Genomic DNA, 22610 nt, shown 5'->3' with positions numbered 1-22610 from the left:
ACATTTTTATAATAAAAATAGGGCTACAAGCCAAGCATGGTCTTCATGCTAAGTTATTGCAGAAACAAATGGTTTATTATAACAGACGTTTCGATCCCTATTGGGTCATTATCGATGTTAATCTTAATAACAATATAAAAATCACATACTCATTTGAACAATAATCTTAAACCATCTAAAACGATAAGGATATTTATAGAATTGATGTAACTTTTATATTCTTTTTAAATTGTGTTGAATGTCTTGTTTAAGATTATTGTTCAAATGAGTATGTGATTTTTATATTGTTATTAAGATTAACATTGATAATGACCCAATAGGGGTCGAAACGTTTGTTATAATAAACTATTTGTTTTTGTAATAACTTAGCATAAAGATCTTGCTTGGCTTGTAGCCCTATTTTTATTATATTAATTTTATAAATTATTTGAGCCTTAGTTTCTATACACATTATTTCCAACATTTTTGTTGCGTTGTCATCATCCTAAGAAGAACAAGTAACATCAAAATGACATTAAAATGAATTGAGAATGATTGAAAAATGACTTTTAATGATCATTTTGGAGTCATTTTGATATCATTTTGGTTCATAATGACTTGTTGTTTTGCATGGGATTGTTCTATATTGGTAAATTCTGCTGTTAGAAACTAAGTTTAATGAGGAAGCAGCAGATTGAAATCTGCATTGTCATGATCGAGTTTGCTGACATACTGCTAGTGTATTGCTAGCATTTTGCTATCTGAGTTAATTTTGGGATCTTGGTTCAACTTTTCATCTTTTTCTAATTTTTAGAACTAAAAAAAAGATGAAAAGTTAATTAAACCAAGATTAAAATTAAACTAGTAGAAACGGGCATAATTTTTGGAAATAGATACAATAAATTAAATCGAGATTAATATTATGTTTATGGAACTGCGTCTACGAGTTACAGAATCGGGGAACTGGATAGATTTTTAGAAGGGTCGATCACAGTAAAATTCAACAACTTGTTGCGAATGAACCGAAAACAAGCGACGCGAACGCCGGGCGGCGTGGAAGTAGGGAAAACGGAGCAGCGCGGCGGTTTTATGAACGTCCCCTCCAACGCGCGCCATCTTGTGCGCGCATGCGCGTCTCCCGATCGACGCTGAGACCGCGCGAAGTTAGCGGCCGGCCGGCAGTCTCGTGCGACATCTCGGCCGATTCGTTGCGTCGTTCTGTGTATTTACGTGAAAAGGCGTGCGGGAGTGACACGCGTCGCGAGACCGGCTCCCGATCAACGAAATCAGACGTATAGAATCACTTTCGAACGAGCAGTTATAATTCGAGGTCATTAAACAAACGTGGACATTCATTGACAAAACCGTGCGTGCCGTTTGCTGTATCTTCGCAACTGATGACGATAGAACTGTCAGTGTGACAGTTAACGCGTGATGTACGATGCCTCTTGTGAATAACCGACTTTCGCGAGTTTCGCGCGATGACTCCATCGTAGGTGATCGTAGAGTGGCGTTGTAAAGTCGATCAAGAAGGAAAACGATCAAATTCTTTCGCGGAAAGAATCGCGCGATCAGTACGGCCGTCATTTGCGCGTAACTTCACAGTGACGTTTCGTAGTTCGTCGCGATACGCATCGTGCACTTTCGATCGTTACTAATTGTGACGAGGGATAGGAACGGGAATCGTTAGAAGCATTCGACGGATCCGTGTGTTAATTTACTTTTGCGATCTGGTTAACGGGAAGAAATCTGCGCGCGTGGATGCCGACGAAACGTCGCAGTCTGATTCGCCGAACGGCGGCGTGCGCGCATGCTCCATTTTGAGAATTTGAAATTTTGCAAGTGATTCGAACGAACGCGCTTGAAACTACGTTCACGCGTTTTCGTGCATCCGGGACTGTTCCTCGAGTATGTGTGCCACGGCGGGATTCATGTGCTTCCTCGTTTCCGCGCGCGTCTACAATTGACTTTTGTGCATTGTCTTGTGCGTTTCGCCGTGGGACAACATGGCACGCAGGGGCCATCGCCAATTATGCACGCTGTTCTTCCTGCTCCTCTTCGCGGGCATCTTGAAAGGTGAGTCTTTACGCTGACATTTTCAAATTCTCATTGTCCGACGAGCTAATAAAGTGTATTATCTGTTAGTATAATGATAATAAAATTCTAGAATCTATTTCTCGATCGAGACTGATTCTTTTTAACATATATAATCGCTTGTGTAATTATACATCAACTTTACTAGTTCCTCAAAATTGGAATTTTTGAGGAAGAACAAAAGTTGAAAATTTTTAAGTTTAATCGACTTTCCAAGACGTACGTTTTGCAATCGTTTATCATTATTTAGATAATATTTTGAATAATCTTAATTTGTTTTCTGAATTCCATCACATAAAAGGATACAACTTTTCTCGTAATCATTCGGGGATGGTTTTATTTCTACATTTTCTTAATGTATTTTTTTTTTTCATGAAAACCGAAAGTTATTTAATAATGATATTACACTAAAAAAAAAATTACTACATTGCGTGTGTATGAAATAAAGTTAATAAAATTCTTATTTACGTCGTTACGAAATCGCTGTCAGTTATTCAATCATTTAAAAATTAAGAGAGAGTTAGATCAACTCTAAATTAAACGATTAAAATATAATAAAGAGTAAGGATTTTATTCTTTATTTTAGTGTCATTATTAAGATAATTTTCAGTTTTTATGAAGAAAAATACATAAGAAAATATATAGAAATAAAACAATCTCCAAATGGTCGTGGAAAAGGTGAAAAATATACCCTTCTTATCTACAAACGACTCAGTATGATAACTTAAACATTTTTTTACTAACGATACATTAACGATATATAAATAATATTAACGATAAGCACGCTGTTATTTTGTCTCTGAAATCTTTTATCATCCGCTTTATCTGCAGTTTAATCGAAAGAGTTCTCGAAGCATACGATAAAGTAAACGTTTAATCTCCACTCGAAATTTGTGATTGGCCGAAACGATTTGAGAGTACTTTCAACTTCTGTTCTTCTTCATAAACATTCAACAAGTGGCGACAGGTCCACTGGCTCGTGCGAGTTAAGTTCACGAGAGCTTTTCAAATCGCTCGAACTCCGCGAGGACTTTTCCTGTCGTAAAATATCGAGTATAATACTACAGTGATCAAAATGTTCCTTGTTATACACGGTGTTTATGTGTTTCACATAGACCTTTTATTAATTAAATATATGAAATTCAGCGATATATGTAAATAATTTTACAACATGAAATTAATTATTGATTGGCAGAAATCATCAATTTTAATACAACATTATTGCAACACTTGTTATTGCAGTCAAATAATTTTATATGCAATTGTTTGTTGGAATTTCAATTTGCATTCTTAACGTATTAATCAATATCGTAAACACAATTTTATATTTTTGAATTTCTATCTTTTTGACCGATAAATTCCAAATTGCTAAATTTTGTATTATATATTAACCGACAGATTCCAATAATCGCAGTGTTTTGTTTTCCTACTCAAATTCATAAATAGACGAGCACAAATTATTGACTAAAGGATTAAAAGATTCTCGAGTGGAAAAGGCACTCGGACCTGAGTATTTATCTCGATAAGACATCAGTGTTTTGCAATAAAATGTTATTATTATATTTGAATTGTATATTGCGTGATTTTCGCGTGTACGTAACAGCAGCAGACGTTTCAGCGCTCGCAGACGCTGTAATTTGTAAACGATTTAAAGCATTTCATGCTCCGTTAGCCACGGTAATAGGCTCGCTTTTAATTACCGTCTAATGTACTCTCTTACCGTCTCCCTTGACACCCACTCTGGCCGCGTAACAAGCAACGCTTTTCGTTTATCGATGGTTGTGAGAGGCGAATTCTGCGACAAGACTCTGGACCAATTTTTCCTGTCTCATTTTCTATCTCAAGGCTAATAGATTTAGTCCACGCGTTTCCCAGAATATTTGTACGCTTAAATTAATCGAGGGTTGATAAATTACGCGTCTTTTTTTTTCTATATTGCAATTTCATTTTTTTTCATATAAAAGTCAAAATTGCTTTTTCGTGATATTTTATAAAGCACGATGTAAAAAATAACAATTTATTAATGTTTTTAAAGATTTTTTCATAGATATTGTACTAATTGATATCATTAATGAATAATTATCAATGCTCATTTCTTCAAAGATTGTTGTATAACATTATTTATCTTCATTTTAAATGCATAGAACATATAATTTAAAAACTCTTAAAATATCTATAATACATTTGGTACATGAACTTAAAAGAGAAAACATGTAGTAACATATTCATGAAAAACGCTACAATCTCATGAATATTCATTAAATGTTAAAAATAGCAAAGGAAACGATATATAGACTTGCTCATGCACACATTAAAATTTTTTTCGTATCGTATACACTCTATCGATTCAATAATGCGATAGCGTTTAATGAAATTAGTGCGTTACGGATGACTGAATTTCTGCATAATATTATGACTATGTTTGTATAGCTATTAAATTTTAAATAACCGTTTTAATATATTATAAGTACGATAAACTAGTGAATTTTATATCCAGGAATTGTTTGGGATAAATTCCGATCGGAATTATTACGTTTTCTTTATAATAGAAATCTATACGGAAAGAATTTTGTTGAAATATTTAAAAGTTTAGAGCTAGATATAGATATAGAAAATAATAAAAAATAATTTTGTTGGCCATAAAAATATTTATAAAGACACTCACATATGATGAGCAAATGATGATACAAAAAGTTTTGACATTCCATCAACTAGCTTGAAGATTCTACATAATTTTGATAATTCAACAAAATTATTTTCGGATCTCTATATATCTAACTAAATTTTTAGATCCTTCAGCAAAATCGTTCATTTCATATCGAAAATAACTAGACAATTCCAATCCATGATGTTCCTAAGTTAAACTCTCGGTTAGACTATAGTCATAATTGAATGGATTTAGAGAAGGTTATTCATAAAAATTCTTTTAACATCAATGCGCGCTAAAAATACGTAGATTATTATAACCGTTAAAATCATGGCGAGAGAGTCCTCATTCTTTTTTTTCTTCTATCACTTATTTATGCGTTCAAGTTTCGAGAGGCGCGATTTTATTGGCTTGTAAATAACGGATATTATGCGCGGCGACGCATCCCCGCGTTTAAGGACTCCATCGGACGTTATTTAGAGCTCAAAGGGAACAGCGCGAGACGTGACGGCACAACGAAATATCACATTGATGATGCTAAACAAACGTGTTGGAGAAGAGTGAAGAAACTCGTAAGTCTCCCTTAGAGCTTTTGTCACCGTTCGCGAAGTTACGGGAGTTTTATGCTAATACTTTGCTGTCGGTAATTAGCAACCGCCGTCCCATTATTTTTACCCGCAATGTATTTCACTTCTTCTCAATGCGAACAAATGTGTTAATTTATTTTAACTTGTAAATGTCACTAGTTATTATGCAAAATAAAATGATATACATGTAGTTGGACTAATATAATATAAATTTTGTGAAAGAAAAAAAAAAGAGAAATTAATTCTAAATTTATTAAAATATTTTTCTATAAGATATTTAAAATTTTTAATGATTTTTAAAAGTATATATAATAGAAACGTATTAAAACGTATATATAATAAAAAAAAATTAAATTTCTTTGAAATATACATTAAAGAGATAAAAAAATTAATGCAAATATGAATGTAAAAAATGAATAGAAATGTATCTCAGCATTCGACCTAGTTTCGAGCAAGCATTGAAACCCTTTTTATCCTTTTTGTTATTGACAAGCTATTTGAGAATACGAAACAGTATACAATAACATTGAAACGTGATGCAAATGCTTATATGTACGGTCTGAAAAAGATCATACATAATAGCATATCGTAACAAAATTTCTTTTCGTCGCACCAAACCGCTGTAAAATGTATTTTTGTAAACATTTTTTGTAAACTGCATAAATTCAAAAAAATATATGAACATATTTAATTAGCACATTAGTTAGTTCTCATTCAGATTTTATTCACTTTTGTGCAATCATTCATTTGTTAACTTTTTTATTAAGATTCTTATACTAAAAAAAGATTGAGGCAGAAATAAAACAACGCTGCGTTGCTTTAATATTTCAATATATTATTGTACATTATTAATTAATGGAGTTATTATTTTATATTTTGATATAAAAATAGATATGATATAGAAAGTTTTCACTAATGATTTACCCTTTGATTTTGACGATTTTGACGTGAGTACAAAGCAGTGATGTACGCGTTAGAAATGTTGACAGGCAAAAGCGAGAAGGAACAAGTTCGCGAAAGGAGCTTGTAACGATTCGCATGGCTTTATACTTTTTGCGATCGTAAATAGTAGCCAAGCGACATCCGTGAGGCAAATCGCGTTGTATCGAGTATCGTGAAGAAGCGCTTACACGGGAGGACTAGTAGGTATACAGGCGTGTGTTCACTTCTACGGGGTGCGAGGATGAGTAATTTATGCGACTGTTTTTCATCGTATATTAAACGCGCGTCTGTTCACAGCATTGATGCGCTTAATGATCGATAAGCTGGGTTGATCGTACATCGCTTATATTCACAAATATGATTTATTGTCCTATAAATCGCGAATCGTGCTATTACTTGTTTCTTCTTTTATCTCTGCAATTTTTCTGAATAACTTGACTTTTACGTTCAATGACATGTATTACAGACAATCTTATGGTTTACCAATGGGCTCACCACTGTCCCCTGTCATAGCTAACTTAGTTTTACAGGACCTTGAGACCAATTGTCTCAATAGATTATCGATCAAACCTACCTTTTATATGAGATATGTTGACGACATTGCATTAGCAACAAGTAGTAGCAACGTTAAAAAGATATTAAAGGAGTTTAACGGTTACCATGAAAGATTACAATTTACGTTAGAAGAGGGGAAGGATAGATTAAATTTTTTGGATGTGACTATGATTAAGGATAACAACAATAAAGTGACATATGATTGGTACCAAAAGCCCACATCATCGGGAAAAATGTTAAATTATTTCTCACAACACCCATGGTCACAAAAGTTAGGTGTCATGTATAACATAATTGATAGGGCATTACTTTTATCACATCCGAGATTTCACAATTGTAATTTAGATAAGGTGATTAGAATGTTATTGGAAAATGGATATCCTTTACAATTAATAATTACAACAATAAAAAAAAGAATTTTTAATAAAATGGATTTAAATAAGAATAGGGATAATAAGATAAATGATCAAACGACCACTAAGAATGTGAAATATTTCACGATACCGTTTATCGCAGAATTAGGAAATAAAATAAAAAATCTATTTAGTAAGTATAAGGAGATAAAAGTTGCATACAAAGGTCTTAATAAATTAAATAGTATAATTAGGGTGCAAAAGGACAGGATAGACAAGATGTCACATAGTAATGTCGTATATAAAATAGCATGTAGAGACTGCACAGCGACTTACGTTGGCCAAACAGGTAGAAATTTAAAAAATAGAATTGCAGAACATAAGAATCATATCAAATGGAATACGAATCAAAAATCAGTAATTACAGAGCATAGGATGAATTTTGCACATGAATTTAAATGGGACGATATTGAGATTTTGGACGAGGAGGTGATTTTAAATAAACGACTTACATCTGAAATGATTTACATTAATAAACAAAAGAGGGGATTGAATTTACAAAATGATACGGAAAAACTGAGCTCAGCATATGAATGTTTATTATCGAAAATATAAATATGTAACCGTGAATGTTTATAATAGTCGGCGAATGTAGGATACATGATTAGAGGTTGGAGATAATAATAATTTACATTTGAACGATTTTAGTAGAACGTTGACATCAGACATGAACAGTACAGAGAAATTTATATATATATATTTTAAGATATCATGTAAGTAAAATTGTATAACTAAATTGAAATTATATCTATAAGAAGAGAAGAGGTAAAAGACATTGATTGGTATGTAGTGTTTTAGGGAACTCAATGATATTGATGTATATACGTAAAGAATGTTGAGAAGGATCCGATTCACAGGATCGAAACGTACATTGTAATAATAAAGAGGATTTTATCACACGTTTACAACTGGTGTTATTGACTTGATAAGGCTTTAAATACTTTATGATAACTTGACTTTTGTACCAGGGATATTTGCTTTCAATATATATCAATACAAGTATCAATATCAAAATATAAATACTAATTATTTTTTGAATATCAATGTGATGGTAACAAAAGCATGGATTTATTTTAAATTTAAAGTATTTAAGAACAATTTTTTTTATATAACGTTAAGTTGCATTTTTGTTTGTCTTGCCATATTTTGTGTTATGAGAAAAAAAATTAAATATTAAAAAAATTAAATAATGAAGATTAAGTATTGAAGAAATATTGAAAATATTTTGTGATGAAGAGTACTTGATACACCATTTTTTATTGCCATAAAAATTGTTTCTCGTGATTTATTACAACATATTTTTGGAGAAATATATAAATGTATATTTATATACATGTATATTCACGTAGACAATATTTAGTGAGTGAAATTGTGCAATTTTGTTTTCTCCCTACTTGCTTTCACGAGTCTTTTAGCACTACATATTCATTGATACGCATTTCATCCTGGCGGTGTTGAAATTCACACACAAAAGAAAACGAGCGGTGCGTCACGCCGTTTAAGCCACCCCCGTAAGCTCGTATCGATTTTAATTAAACTATAAATATGTATGGACCGTTAGCCACGGGATGAAAATTCGAATTATCGCGTTGATCTTGCGCAAAGGTTCCCTCGGCGATTACGAATTCTCTTGCATCTCTGACCCGTATGTATTTTTAATATATTATCATTTAACGCCAATAATCATAGATAAAGAACATCGTCTAATGGTCGACGCTAGATAATTATTAATCGTTAATCATTTATAGATTAAATAGACATATATTGCATTTTTTTCAATTAAAGCATATTAAGAAGAGCATCTCTTCATTATTTTTTAGTTTGAAAGATAAAATGACAGAAAATATTCTTTTTAAACAGAACGAACATTTATATTATCTTTAATGCTTTTTTTTATAAAATATTATTTGTTTGCTAAAATTATACTATGAATTATGAATTCTAAGAATAAGATATTTTATTCTAAGAATAAGATCTAAATTGCTTCTTTTCTAATTAATGAAATGTAGAGGCCTCTTTTTTATGCGACTTAATAACATGTAGTTTCTAGTAATATGCAGTAATTTTTTAGAAGTCTAACATGAAAAAACGATGCATTCTTGTAAGTGTGATATAAATGTACACTGTGTAAAGGCATCAGGTCGACATTCAAGTTGAATTATTACAGAATGGTTGAGTCTTTGGGGGCTAAAATTCAGTCTGAGTCATTATACCGAATCATAAATTTGGCGAAATCTCCAGAAGGAGTTTCTTTCACATTTCTTCCTCTCATGCTGTCCATATCGCGCACAATAGGAGTGATCGCACAAAGAACCGTAGCCTATGTAGGGACGAAATAAATTTCAAGTATCGTCGCTAAAATATCGGTGCACTTTATCACCTAACTCGAAGGAAATCGTATTGCATGATAGTATACTTCGTAGAATTATTGTTCTTTTCTGATGAAGTTGAGACTCCTATCAATGTTTCTTTTTGTCGATGATGTCGATTTCATTAGATATCAAGAAAAACATTTATATGATGCTGGATTCAGAAATTTTTAAGAAGAACGAATTGAAAAGGAAAGAAGAATTTTGACAGTAGTTGTATCAATATCGTAGGATTGCCTTCCTTGCCATTCTTTAAGAGTACAATATACATTTATTGATTAAAATATTTTAACTAACGGTTTTGGATTATTCTCTGTGGTATTTTTGTATTAATTAATATAACAAATATAGGTATAGTCCGTCCAGTTTTGTGCTTCGCGAAGATAATAATTTATGCAATTCATTCCAACTGTCAATTAAACATTAATTTATTCGATGTATTTAATGGTAGTTATGATTGATGCGTTGGTAATAATTTGTAATTTTAGCATCATCAGTGAAGTTAGCACGCAACACAAAATGTTTCAATTGATTTGTGAGTTTTCTGTCATAATAGCTTTAAACTGATAACTTTTATTTGGGCAAAGAATAATATTTTTCTTTTGTTTCTGATAACAGAGTCATAAACGAATCGCGATCGCAATGTAGTTTTGGAAAAACAATCGAATGTGTTACAATGTCACGTCAGTAATATTTTTTCGAGTTAAAACACATAGAGATACGTACTGAAAAGGAATTATTCATCACAAGGAATTATTTATACCATGATGAACACTACAGATATTTACGAGGATATTTACAGTAATCATAGAACTTGATCGTTTTGTGTGAATTGTATATAATTTCTCGCATTTTCTTTTATCTGTAAATATTTTAATAAATTTAAATTAATCTTGTTTCACACACACATACGCACACACACACACACACACAATAATAATTTTGAAGTACTATCAGCTAGGGTAACAACGGTATATACGCCGCACCTATCAAAAACTTAATTTATTAAGTATTATTTACTATGTTTAAAGTAAACAAACTATATCAATAAAAACTTTATACTGTCTACTATTATAAAAAAAATATTAGAAATCCGAAATATTTGTATTTCGTATTAAAAAATGAATTTTTTTAAACCCTTGCATTTTTGCCGTATATCCCATAGGTGTGGGATATATGGCTACTTACAAATACATATAAATAAGACGTAAAATGACACAATAACTTATAAAAGGCGTTTATAAAGTTTTATTAAGGAATAAGAATGATAAATATGTATATGAAGTAATAAATAATAATTACAATCTTCCCAGATGTATTACAAGTGTTATGACATGAGGTACATATTTCATGTAATGCGTTTATTGTATTTAGTGCACTGAATTCAATCTGCGCACTTTGTATGCTTTGGGCATAAATCCCGCCTGTTAAAAATGCCATATATCCCAAACAGGTGGGATATACAACAAATTAAATAAAGAATACAGGAGCAAAGTACTTGTATTTTGTTTTATACAATATGCTTTACTATTCCTCTACACTCATGTATCATGAAATAACCACTAAGTCTTTTGCACGTCCTACAGTAATCATTTTATGTAGATTATAATTTATGATGGCGCTACTTAATACAGTGACAAATCGATTAAACTCACAATAATTTTATTAATATTAACAGTAAGAAACTGAAATCATAACACAATACTAATATAACACAAAGGCTTGTAACAGAGTAGTTGCGGGAAAATTACTCCCACTCCTTCTATTTTTTCTGATTTCTGCAGCGTAAATACCAGCGCGGCGTATTTGCCGGAGTTACCCTATATTACGACAAATTAAAGCCTGGGAAATTTGTAAATTAAAAACTTTCTTGCCAGTTAACTCTAGATCTTACTCTTTTTGTGCCCAATTTCTTCACCTCTAGATAACTTTATCCAGAAGATATCTCCACTGTAATCTAAGAGATATCTCCTGGATGGTTATCCGCAACTTATTTGAAAGTGAAGAAATCGGGTATTAAGAAAACTTTAAAGCTTGATCACATTTAACATTTTCGTAAAATAATTTTTATTCTAAATATACAAATTTTGCAATGTATTTCAATATGTTTTAAATGCTTACTGCTCTTTAACATTTATTATAAATCATTCTAACGTATTTAAGAAAATACGATGAGAAATTGAGACAATTTGTATAATTTACACAAACAGTCGTTCGATCAAGTCCTATGATTACTATAAATGTTTACAACTGTTTATTATGGGAAATATAAATATTTCTGTTCGGGGATGTACATACGTACGTGAAACGACTATTATTACTAATAATGATTAAAAGATTTATTTTATTTAGTACTAGATTAAATATCCAGTTAATGAAGATTAAAGATTTTTATTTTAAGATTAAAGATAATATAATCATAGGAAGACCTTCACAATACAATCTCCGTCAGAAAATCCTATTATGGAGATAAAACCTTTAGAGATGCACTCCAAAATTCAATGTGCATCAGGGCTTGAATAAAAGAGAGTTGTGCAAGAGAAGGGGGTAAGATAAAGAGATTCAGGATGGAGTATCTTCAAATTTTATCATGGTCGAAACGTTAGATTATACTGTTGCATCCAGAACAAATTGCTCTGGCTACTCCGTCGGAGTGGACTCTTGCGAGGGATTTCGTACTACTATGTTCCTCCTCCAAAGTTCCAATGTAGATGGTTCCTTGGCTCTTACCGGAGAGAGCCCTTTAACCCTACTGTGGGCCTGATGAGTCTGGCGGTTTGGTAACGGTTTCGAGACGTCCTTAGCGAAGGCTAGCTTGTACGTTCTATATGTATATGCGAGGATACCAGCGTCGCGAGTATCGCGTGACGGTAATAAACAGCAACGGGAATAAGCGGGTAAGAGGGAATAGCCGTAAGTTGGAGAGTCGCGAGTAAGGAGACGACGCAAGGAGAAGACGAGAGAGAAAAAAAAGAGAGAAAGGGTAGATGGAGAGAAGAAGGGGGTTGAAAGTCGGTCCGTCGGAGCCAAAGTCAATGCCCGGCGAGTGAGGGCGTATAAATCTGCGGCTTAAATTTAGATCGCCGCGAAAACGTCGCCTCGCGTTTCTACAAGGTAGTCTGAGAATCGGCTGGTGCTGCCACCGTAACGAAGCTCTCTAAATAAATGATTAGAAAAAGTTAGATTTTTAATATTTTTTGGATATAGTAACCGTGGTGTTTCGAATTGAGTAGAGCATGCTACTTAATCCTTCGACATTACGGAAGCATTGTAATTGGACTTGTAATGGTTCTTCTACGTTTTTTCAAACAAACTATCTTTATATAAATTCTAAAATAATAGTGCTTTTTTTTATAAAGAAACCTTATTTACTTATTAACGGAATCTTTATAAAAAAAGCCTTATTTTTTTAGGTCCAAATTTTTTTAAGTAAATTCTCTCTCCTTTTACGTAGACCGTATTAACATATCGTCTTTAATTCAGTATCTTTTCCGAAGACATTCGAAGGAGTTGCTTATTCAAGAGAGTGGGAGTGGCGATTGTATTTAAATGTATACTGAAGTAACCAAGTGTAGAAAGCACATGTACACGTTAACCATCTACGCGAAGATTAACTAATGCAAATGCAAAGCCGACTATGAATCTCGTTTACGTTTACATTCTAATCTAATATTGCACACCGTGTACATTCCGAGATTGCGGCAAAGTGCACATTCAAGCGGACAGTTTTCAGCGCATAAAGTCGACGGCAGACGGAAAATACCTTTGCTTTTCGAGCATCGCGAGTTAACATCTGCGAGTCATTTCGTCGCGTTATTTCCACCGGGCTTCGTCGAATGCGCTTCACGTTCCTTTTGCTCATGCTTTGTCCACATGAGAGTGCTTCCAAAGCGACAGATTTAATTATCGCGCCTATCTCCTGTTCGCGGTCGTGCACTCGTTTTTTCTCCCTCTCTCTCTTTCTCTTCCCCCCCTCTCTCTCTCTCTCTCTCTCTCTCTCTCTGGTTATATTCCTTGCAATCAATGGTACGTGATATTGCGTTATCCACAAACTGAAACAAATGAGATCACCATGTTCCTAGAATGATATCCGAAGTAACAGCGTAATCATTGTCTTTATCCGATCTTATACTCAGAATCACGTATAGATAATATATTCTAGGTATATTGTATTTCTTGAATTGTTAACTTTTAAGTGAGTAGTTGGAATGGCTACAACTGAAGTTCTATATTAATAAAAGTAGCGCAAAAGCCCGCCATGTTAGACTTAATAACAATATAATATTAAAGCATTACTAATTAGACGATAGACCAATTAGTTCCAAGATGGCGGTCAAAATAGTTTACAGAAGGACGCAATAGGAAAGCAGCTAATAAGAAAACATGGTTGTTAGTATTTGCTCAGATAAAAGAAATGCGCTACTTTTATTAACACAGATTCGAGCCACAACTTCAGACATAGTTTTTTGAAACACCTTGTTCGAAAGTCTTAAAATTCATTATTTTTATATTTCTAACTTTTAAGGGTATAACTAATGTAAATATAACTGTAATATAGAGAATAGAATTTGTTACGCTTCAGCATTCACAGTCAAGAAGGGGACTTGGTTTACATATATATATATAGCCCATTCACTCATCCGTACCTCTCCTGCGCGCTACTACATATTATACTATTTCTTGCTACTACATATTATACTATTTCTTGCTACTACAACGTAATGTATTAATACTATTAATAAAAATATAGTTATAAAATTAAAAAATTTTTGCAGTGTTCTGAGTACTCCACCTATCAATTTGCGTATCTTTAGACTACCTATCTACTTAAAGATTAACGATAATGTCGAGATTGTTATATCATCGTTGCGCAGGTATTATACGCATGTATGGTAAAAAAGCTGTGCAATAATGTAATATCTAATCATAGCGCACTGTTAATAGTTACAAAATCAGGATACTGCAGGGAGAGATACCATAGAGAATCTATAATATGCGGAATGGATCTCATTATTCATATTGCTGTAAATCCTGTTGTCGTTGCAGAATTGTAGGGAAACGTAATGGCATGACGATGATAATGTGTAATAACGAGAATTGGAAATACTAGTAGAGATCGAAAGAGGGAAGGGGGGAGGGAGAGAGAGAGAGAGAGAGAGAGAGAGAGAGAGAGAGAGAGAGAGAGAGAGGATAGAAATATCTCACAGCTATTGCGTACTTACATTACCGAAATGAACCATTTGGCGAGGGTACGATCAAAAGCGCGGAAGGCTTCAATAATATCGGGATACGTTTTCATGCAATACAAGTGCAATATTTGGTGCGACGTTGTATAGTATGCCGTCCTCTAAACGGGGCAGTATCGTTTCAATTGCGATTCATCGGACGTGCCTTTGAAATTGGGTAGACAGCAAATACGGGCGCGAGCGAGAGAATACGTATATTTTTTTGACAATTTTTTCTAAATTGCGAATAATAATTTTTTGTGAATCATTTTTCGGGATTGATCAACGTATTTTATTTTTCCTATGCATCAGCTTTCTTTCGAAATTAAATTAAGTTTACGCGTAAATTGTAGAATTTAAATTTTGTTAGACACTATCAATTAATTCTTTCATTATAAATAAGCGAGAATTGTCTTCTCTCTCTGTAATCGCATGTGACGATAGAAATATGATAATTAACGTAACATCTAGATACCTACTCATATTCATAATACTGAAAATCGAATTCTCTAAAATTATAACAATTTTAAGCCTTAACAACGAAGTGTCACGAATATTTCGGTTGCGATGGCTTAATGAATTTATTATTCTTGTTTCGCGTAAGTCAGGTTTCATTGCGTTAGGTATATGCATTCGCAGAATGTCCAGAGACGAATATATCGCCCGAAATTGCACGAGGCGAGCGCAACGAGCGTGTATGGCAGACGAGTATACCGTGATTTAATTAATTAGCGCGAATTAATCCCAATTAGCGAATCTTGTCTGACGACTGGTAGGTGAGTGGGCCCTCTTCGTTATACGTGAAAGGTATGCCGGTGCTTTCACACCGAGATCATTGTCGAAATTCTTTGCCCGGTTTAATATCATAGTCAATAGGATATGGCCATATTTGTGGGTTAATATTATTTCGTGAATACTAATCCTCCATGAAGAAAAATCACGTCTAATGGTGTGCATTAAAATTATTTTGAATAATTTAACATCATTTTGCATTTTACTATGATATTTCGTCATTATAGGAACTAACTAAACATTTTTTTGCTTTTTTAATAATAACTGATAAAATATTTGTTACTAATTTACAACATTTTAGATTTTTTTATTTTTAATAGTATAATTGAAAAAGTTGATCAAAATTTAATGCTTAGTAAGCGTTAAATTTTTATATTTAATAAGTTATACATTTAATAAATTCACAATGATAATTGTAGCGTAACTATGAAATAAATAAGTGTGAGTTAGAATGATGTGTGTAAGTGAAATTTTGCAAAGTGAATGTGAGTGATCGATACTTCCTTCATAATTGTCGATTTGTGGCTACGAAGGAATTAAGCGCAGTAAACTGAAATTAATCTGAAGCCCTTGTTGGAAAAGCGGGCGCGCTTTCATCGCGATACTCGCTTTCATGTAGTTATAATTAATATCCGGTCGCTCAATTCAAATATCATCGGGCGGAACAGGTAAAAGGTTTTTATGCCATCACGTGATTTAATGCTACGATTGTCGTGGTAATTCATATCGCGCATCGTTTCGTTTCAATCTATGGGATATGAAATAGAATTCGATTCGTACTGTAAATCTCCTGGTCATTATAAGACAGGCTCGTGAAATCGTATCATACTGTACGCTTTGAAAGACAGTAAATATATACCTTTTTTTTACATACAAATCTCGCTATCACAATGTTTCAAGTATTTTGAAAACGATTTTTTTATTTGTGCACTGAGAAAAATTTCTGGGCTTTATCCGTTCAAAAAGTAACAAACAGATATTTCCGATTGATTTTGATCGGATTTATAAGACTATCCGATCAAAATCAATCGGAAATATCTGTTTGTTACTTTTTGAACGGACATTTTTCTCAGTGTGAAAATTATATTATATATTTCTTTTTTTAAATAACACTTTACCGCGCAATTTTAAATATCTTAATTACCAAATAAAAATTTCTGCGAAAGCTTACATGAGGTTTTAAAGAATAAAAAATATATAATTTATTTAAACTTGATTTTTCCCTCCACTTTTTGTTATTATTCAAAATTTTTAATACTTCAATGGTTTTGTAAATAAAATTTCCGTATTGTTAAGAAAATTCCGTATGCTTGTTTATGGCAAAGTATTTTGCTTAAAATAAAATATTGAGATTTTCTCCAATTATTTCATTTTTATTGAGTCAATGCCCGATGATGTCGGATTCGTGCATAGTCCTTTGCGTTATAGAATCCCCGATGCGATACGATATCGTGTTATATACAATTCGGGTCGTATCAGCGATCCCGGCGGAAGTCGTCGAACAGTTGCGGGTATCGGTATAACGGGTATTAATTAATTCTGTGATTCACGAGGAAAATAACCCAGCGAAATGATCCCCCTTGCCATACCCCGAGGCTACGAATCGTATCAGTCTGTCGTGCCATCCCACCTCTGTCTGCACATCCGCTTGTCTTTCTCTTAGCGGAATTAATTGAAACGCACAAAACAGTCTTATTAAGACGAGACAAGTCGATCGATCGATGGTAATGGGATTACTGCGTGTCGACGGGGATTAAAAATAAAATAAAACTAAGTGCATTATATATAGGGCGCGTGTTGCTATTCGTCGTTGATCACGAATGCGGGATTCCTGTAGGTATATATATGTACATTCACTCGATTTCAAACCCCGTGTCGTCCCCGAAACTCTATCGGGATATATGTGCACCCTATGCGTCGCCGGCACGGCTTCCGCAATTCGCGGAAACTTGATTTTTCCTGAAATCTGAAATTCCGCGCGCGCGTTCTCTCATCCCAACGCTCAATTAAAATCGAACGCTTTCGTATATAAAAGCGGCAAACATCGATGACGAACGAATCGCACGACTCAGCGTGGATTCGCGATGCATTTAATGCAATTCTCGATACATCGAACATTCGAAGTTTGCTTGAGATCATTCAACACGATTCAGATTTAGCAAGTTCCGCTTTTCAAAGTGGAAATAGATGAGATAACTTTATGATATAGAATAATTTAGAAGTTCTCGCTTTAACGAAATGTTAATGCTTTCAAAATCTTTGACATTAATTTTAAAACTTAAAAAGAAAAAGTAGTATTTTATAAATTTTAATATAAAGATAATTACTTTAATTTTCAATAAAAAATAATCTCGTATACGCAGCGGTTTACTAAATAAAGAAAATCTCTTAATGAAGAAGAAACAACATATATCAAATATCATAAAGATGAGTTTAATAATTCCTAATTTAAAATTTCGAGAAATTACTTTCTTCCCAGTTGATATGATATCTTGCGTGGAAACTTTACGTCGCAGAATCGATGGCTGTTTCGTTCAACACATTTGAAAACTTTTGAAATTGCGCATGAAAGCTATATTATGCTTTCCAGAGAAAGAGAGAACTTTTCGAGAGATTCGAGATGCAATTTCTGTCGGTTTCGCGTCAATGCGGCGCGTAAACATTGGTTCTGACTGTGTTTCACGCAACTAGTTGCAGGAAGCCCCGTCGTCGTTTCGTTCGAACTTACTTCCGAGCGGTCATACGTTTACGCGCGCGTGCATATATTGTACCGTTTCACTCTGTACATCCATCACGCGAATATTTCGACTTGCTCGCGATCTCTCTCTCTCTCTCTCTCTTTCTCTCCCTCTAAATGCATCTCGTTGATTAACTCGCAAGGGTCGCTGACGGGCCGCACTCGAAAGGAAATACCTTGCCGAGGCCTCGTCGGCCGTATTATCGTGTGCGCTTGTGACTGCGTGCCTACGCTAATATGCGAGCCGCGAATACCGTTCCCCGTACACAAAGCTAATCTAATCGAACGTTATGTCCGGCCTGATGCACTCTCTCTCGTGGCAATAGGCGAACCGGTTGCCTGGCGATGCAAATATGCGAATACGCGCGCGTTTCGGAAGCGCACGCGGCCGTTTAGTAATTACGCATTCGGCCGGCCCGAAAAACGCATCTATGCCATCGTTTAATCGACGTTATATAACGAGCATTTCGAATCGCTCGCCGATGTTGATATTTCGTATGCATACGCACGTTATTTATTGATCGTGATCGCAGACAGATGCTTTGAAACAGCAAATATTTACCTTCTGTTCGTATTATCTTTCGTAGAGGGATTAATTGCGCCAGTATCATTTTACAGTACAGTAAAATTGATTACATCGATGCTTATATACACACAGAAAAATATCATTCTGTTACTAAGAAAAGTGATTACTTAATTTATTTTCTTTCTTTTCTTTTTTTTTTAAGTTAACGGTTATCTTTAACAAGGAATATTTTCTCAATAATATAATCTTATAAAATATACTTATTACAAATTTCAGAAAAACTTATTAATATGTATTTAAATGAATTAATTTTCTTTTGAAGAATATATTATAAAATTGATCGAAGAAGCGACTTTATGTAATAAACAAATCAAATTTGTTTTAATTTAATAATCTTGATTGAAATATTAAAATTAAAGGATTTAGAATATATTTTAAATAAATTTGATGAACTTACGATTTGCGGATATTTGAAATATTTGAAGTAAGTAATAATTATTATTTGCTGTATACGAGTATGTATTTTTCTGAGTGAACCTTAAATGAAAAAATTACTTAATTATAATATTTTTTTTGCACATTATTTACCAAATTATTTTTCAGAAATCTTACATTTTAATATTTTACATTTTAATTATATTTTAAAAACTACGCAATATGAAAAATTCAAAGCTATAACAAAAATATAAATTTCTAATAAGATACGTCTTTTGTTTCAACTTTTATTTCAATTACTAAGTAGATTAATATCATATTTCTTCTTTTTTGCGAAACTAAACAGTGTAAAATTACTTGATGTAGAATCCGGCGATGTTATTATAATACTTTGTAAGTTTACAAAGGGTATAAACTTTACTCACAAAATAATTATACGAGGCTAGTATACGCAGATATTTTTCTCAACTTCTATCATTATTCCGCCTAACGATTCGTATAAAGCTACATCTGTTGAGAATATTCCATGCAGAAAGGAAGAGAAGTAAAACTAATGGTAACGATAATAATTATTGGATGATAATAATTACTGAAACGACGTTGGAAAGAGGCAGAGAAGTTCCGCACAAATTATGTCGAGGCGAATTCCGAGGGGTGTTCATTCACAGCGGGCGGTTTCGGGTATCTTCGCGATCGCGCTCGAAATCATTACGGCAGCGATTGTGCGAGAGAAGTCCTCTTTGAAGTCTCGCGTCGTGTCTTCGTAACAAACGACGACGTACAACCCTCCCCTATGTAGCCGGTCTCCTTTCTCGACGCTCCTGCAATTTTAGCTCGCAGTAAACCGTGAAACTTCGCGTCTCTCGTTTCTCGCAGCGTTTCGACCTCGAACGCACTCATTCGGGATTTCAAGAGGCACTCCGCGCGACAAAGTCGGAACTCGGCTTGTTATTTCGCCGGAGAGAAATCGACGGAGAGATGCGTGAATGCCGGTGCGATTAAGGCAACCCCGAACGGGGTTTTTTCTTCCGATCTCGATTTTAATTGCGCAAAATCCCAACGCGATGATTTCTTTGCCAGGCGCTTATTACTCCGCTCCTCTGAAACGGCCTTTTCGGCGCCGCTCTTCCACGGCTTCTCTTTGGTAGACCCCAATAAACCACCGCTTCTCCCTCGTAACATACGCCCGACGGAATTTGCGTTCGCGTTTCACGCTCGTGTGCGTACGCGCGTGCGAAATAAACCGCGCGCACGGGGTTCGTGTTGGTCTGGGGGCTCATTTTCCAGGGGTGTCATTATGAACTACCAGATATTAAATTTGCGTCGGTCGACCTGCCCGCGGTTACCGTGGAGACCCCGTTCGCACCCTCGCGGCATAGAGCTTTCCGTGGCTTTGCGATTATTATTAGCGCAGGGAACGTCTACTGGTGGCCGTTTAATGAATATATAACCCCCATGTGGCTTCCGATTAAATTTTCGTTAAGTAATCGACGCGCTGGAAAAATAATCGCGGAATAAATATTGCTTATATACAGTTTCCTCGATAATTGATTGGATTTAAACGTTGAAAATAACACTGCATATAATACAGTGTTGTAATGACCTTAATACCTTCACAATTTATAAAAGTTACAAAACAAGCCAATGTAAGATATCCATATGTTAACAGTTTTTTATTATTAATAATTAATAAACATGAATAGATGTTTTGAATAGACCTTTAATTTTGGATCATCCTCAGTACTGGAGCACAATGATTTGACAAATTGAGTATTGATAGCTTTATATTTATATTCAATAGAGTATTATAAAATATAAGTAATGTACGTTACCGGAACATCGTGCATGGATTAATATTCTCAATATAAAAGTTAGAAATAAAAATATTTTTAAATGTTTTCAGTACTAGGTGGAATACTTTAGTAGAATTCGTGAGTTAGAAATTAAACTGGAATGTCACAACAGAACAAAGATAACTATCTTAATCTACAATGCAAGTTAATAAAAAACTTACGAATACGTCAAAATAAAAATGAATTCAAATACACTGAGAAAAAAATGCTGTTGATTCAATTAAAGTCTATATTACGGGCTGTCACTAACGTAAATGATTAATCCATGTATAATTTATTGACATAAAGGCATAAATTATTATTTCAATAATCAAGGCCTTTATGTCAATAAAAATATACATGAATTAATTACTTATATTAGTGACAGCCCGTAATATCGACTTTAATTGAATCAACAGCATTTTTTTCTCAGTGTAGTGCGCACAGTGTAACAATGTATGGTAGAAGATATTAAATGCTTGTGTGTATCGGTTTGTTTTAAATTTTTGAGATTTATTCCTTTGAAGCCTTTTTATCTTATATATTATATATATATATACAATTTATTTACTTTAAATTTAAAAGTTTTTTTCATTTATCATTTACCTTCTAAATTTACCTTCCAAAATTTTGCTTTGCGATCCAGATCTGTATTGTTCTCTGCATTTGAATCATAGATCTGAATTTGTATGTATATGAAATGATATACAGGATGCTCGGAAGAAAGCTTTTTAAAGAGACAGCAGCAATTATTTCTTGAAACAATTACCGGTACCTCTTTTCCGGCAACAATTACATTCAAGAACAAATTTCCATGAAATTGCTAAAGTCAGAAATACATCTCAATAAAAGGGCGCGCTGTGGAGGGATTCTTGAAAGAAATATCGCGAGAAATAATAAGTTACGCTTGTTTTCCTTCGAGTAGCAAGAAGCCTGTGCTGATTTATCGACGTTCACTCAGTATTTCGCGTCGTAGTTGAAATAATTTTTTCGTCTGTAAATTATACATTCATTTTATGTGAAGAATTGTATAACGTTTCTTACACGAAAGATGAAAAGACATCGTCAGCTGTGCTGGATGTCCGCTCGTCCTTTCTTCTTTTCTCTCCGTCTGCAACCCTCTCCTTCTTCATATTTGTGCCGCATCTGTTTACCCCGTTCTTCATGAAATATCTATCACGACCTGCTCCAACGCGAGCAACGACGTTCTAATGAAGAAATCATGATTTCGCTCTGTTGATGCATGGGCTTCGGAGGCGGCAGATGCGCGACAGCCCCTCCTTAAGCTCATAAAAAAGGAATTTCCTTCTCGCCGACCCGTCTCCTGTAGTGCCATGGCTAATTAAATTGCCATTTGCGCCCTTCGATCTTCGGACTTTTTGTTCTTTCTCGCGAAATTAGTATCGCAGAAACGAGGCGTTTTATATCAATTTTAACTAAGATATTGCTTTTTAACTAATATATTATTTCAAGGAGA

General features: G+C 33.9%; 1 protein-coding gene across 1 annotated transcript in view; it reads left to right on the top strand.

Annotated features, from left to right (window-relative positions):
- The first annotated feature begins 1680 nt into the window (after window positions 1-1680).
- The window catches only part of Ror (tyrosine-protein kinase transmembrane receptor Ror), a 259895-nt gene continuing 238965 nt past the window's right edge, over window positions 1681-22610 (top strand). Inside the window, exon 1 of the mRNA XM_018511807.1 lies at window positions 1681-2055. Coding sequence (XP_018367309.1) covers window positions 1986-2055 — 70 coding nt within the window. The 5' untranslated portion in view covers window positions 1681-1985. The remainder of the gene's footprint in view (window positions 2056-22610) is intronic.

The sequence above is a fragment of the Trachymyrmex cornetzi genome, unplaced genomic scaffold, assembly GCF_001594075.2.
Source record: "Trachymyrmex cornetzi isolate Tcor2-1 unplaced genomic scaffold, Tcor1.1 scaffold112, whole genome shotgun sequence".
Lineage (NCBI taxonomy): Eukaryota > Metazoa > Arthropoda > Insecta > Hymenoptera > Formicidae > Trachymyrmex > Trachymyrmex cornetzi.
The sequence above is the reverse complement of the archived record's forward strand: the minus strand, read 5'-3'. Positions and strand labels throughout refer to the sequence as shown.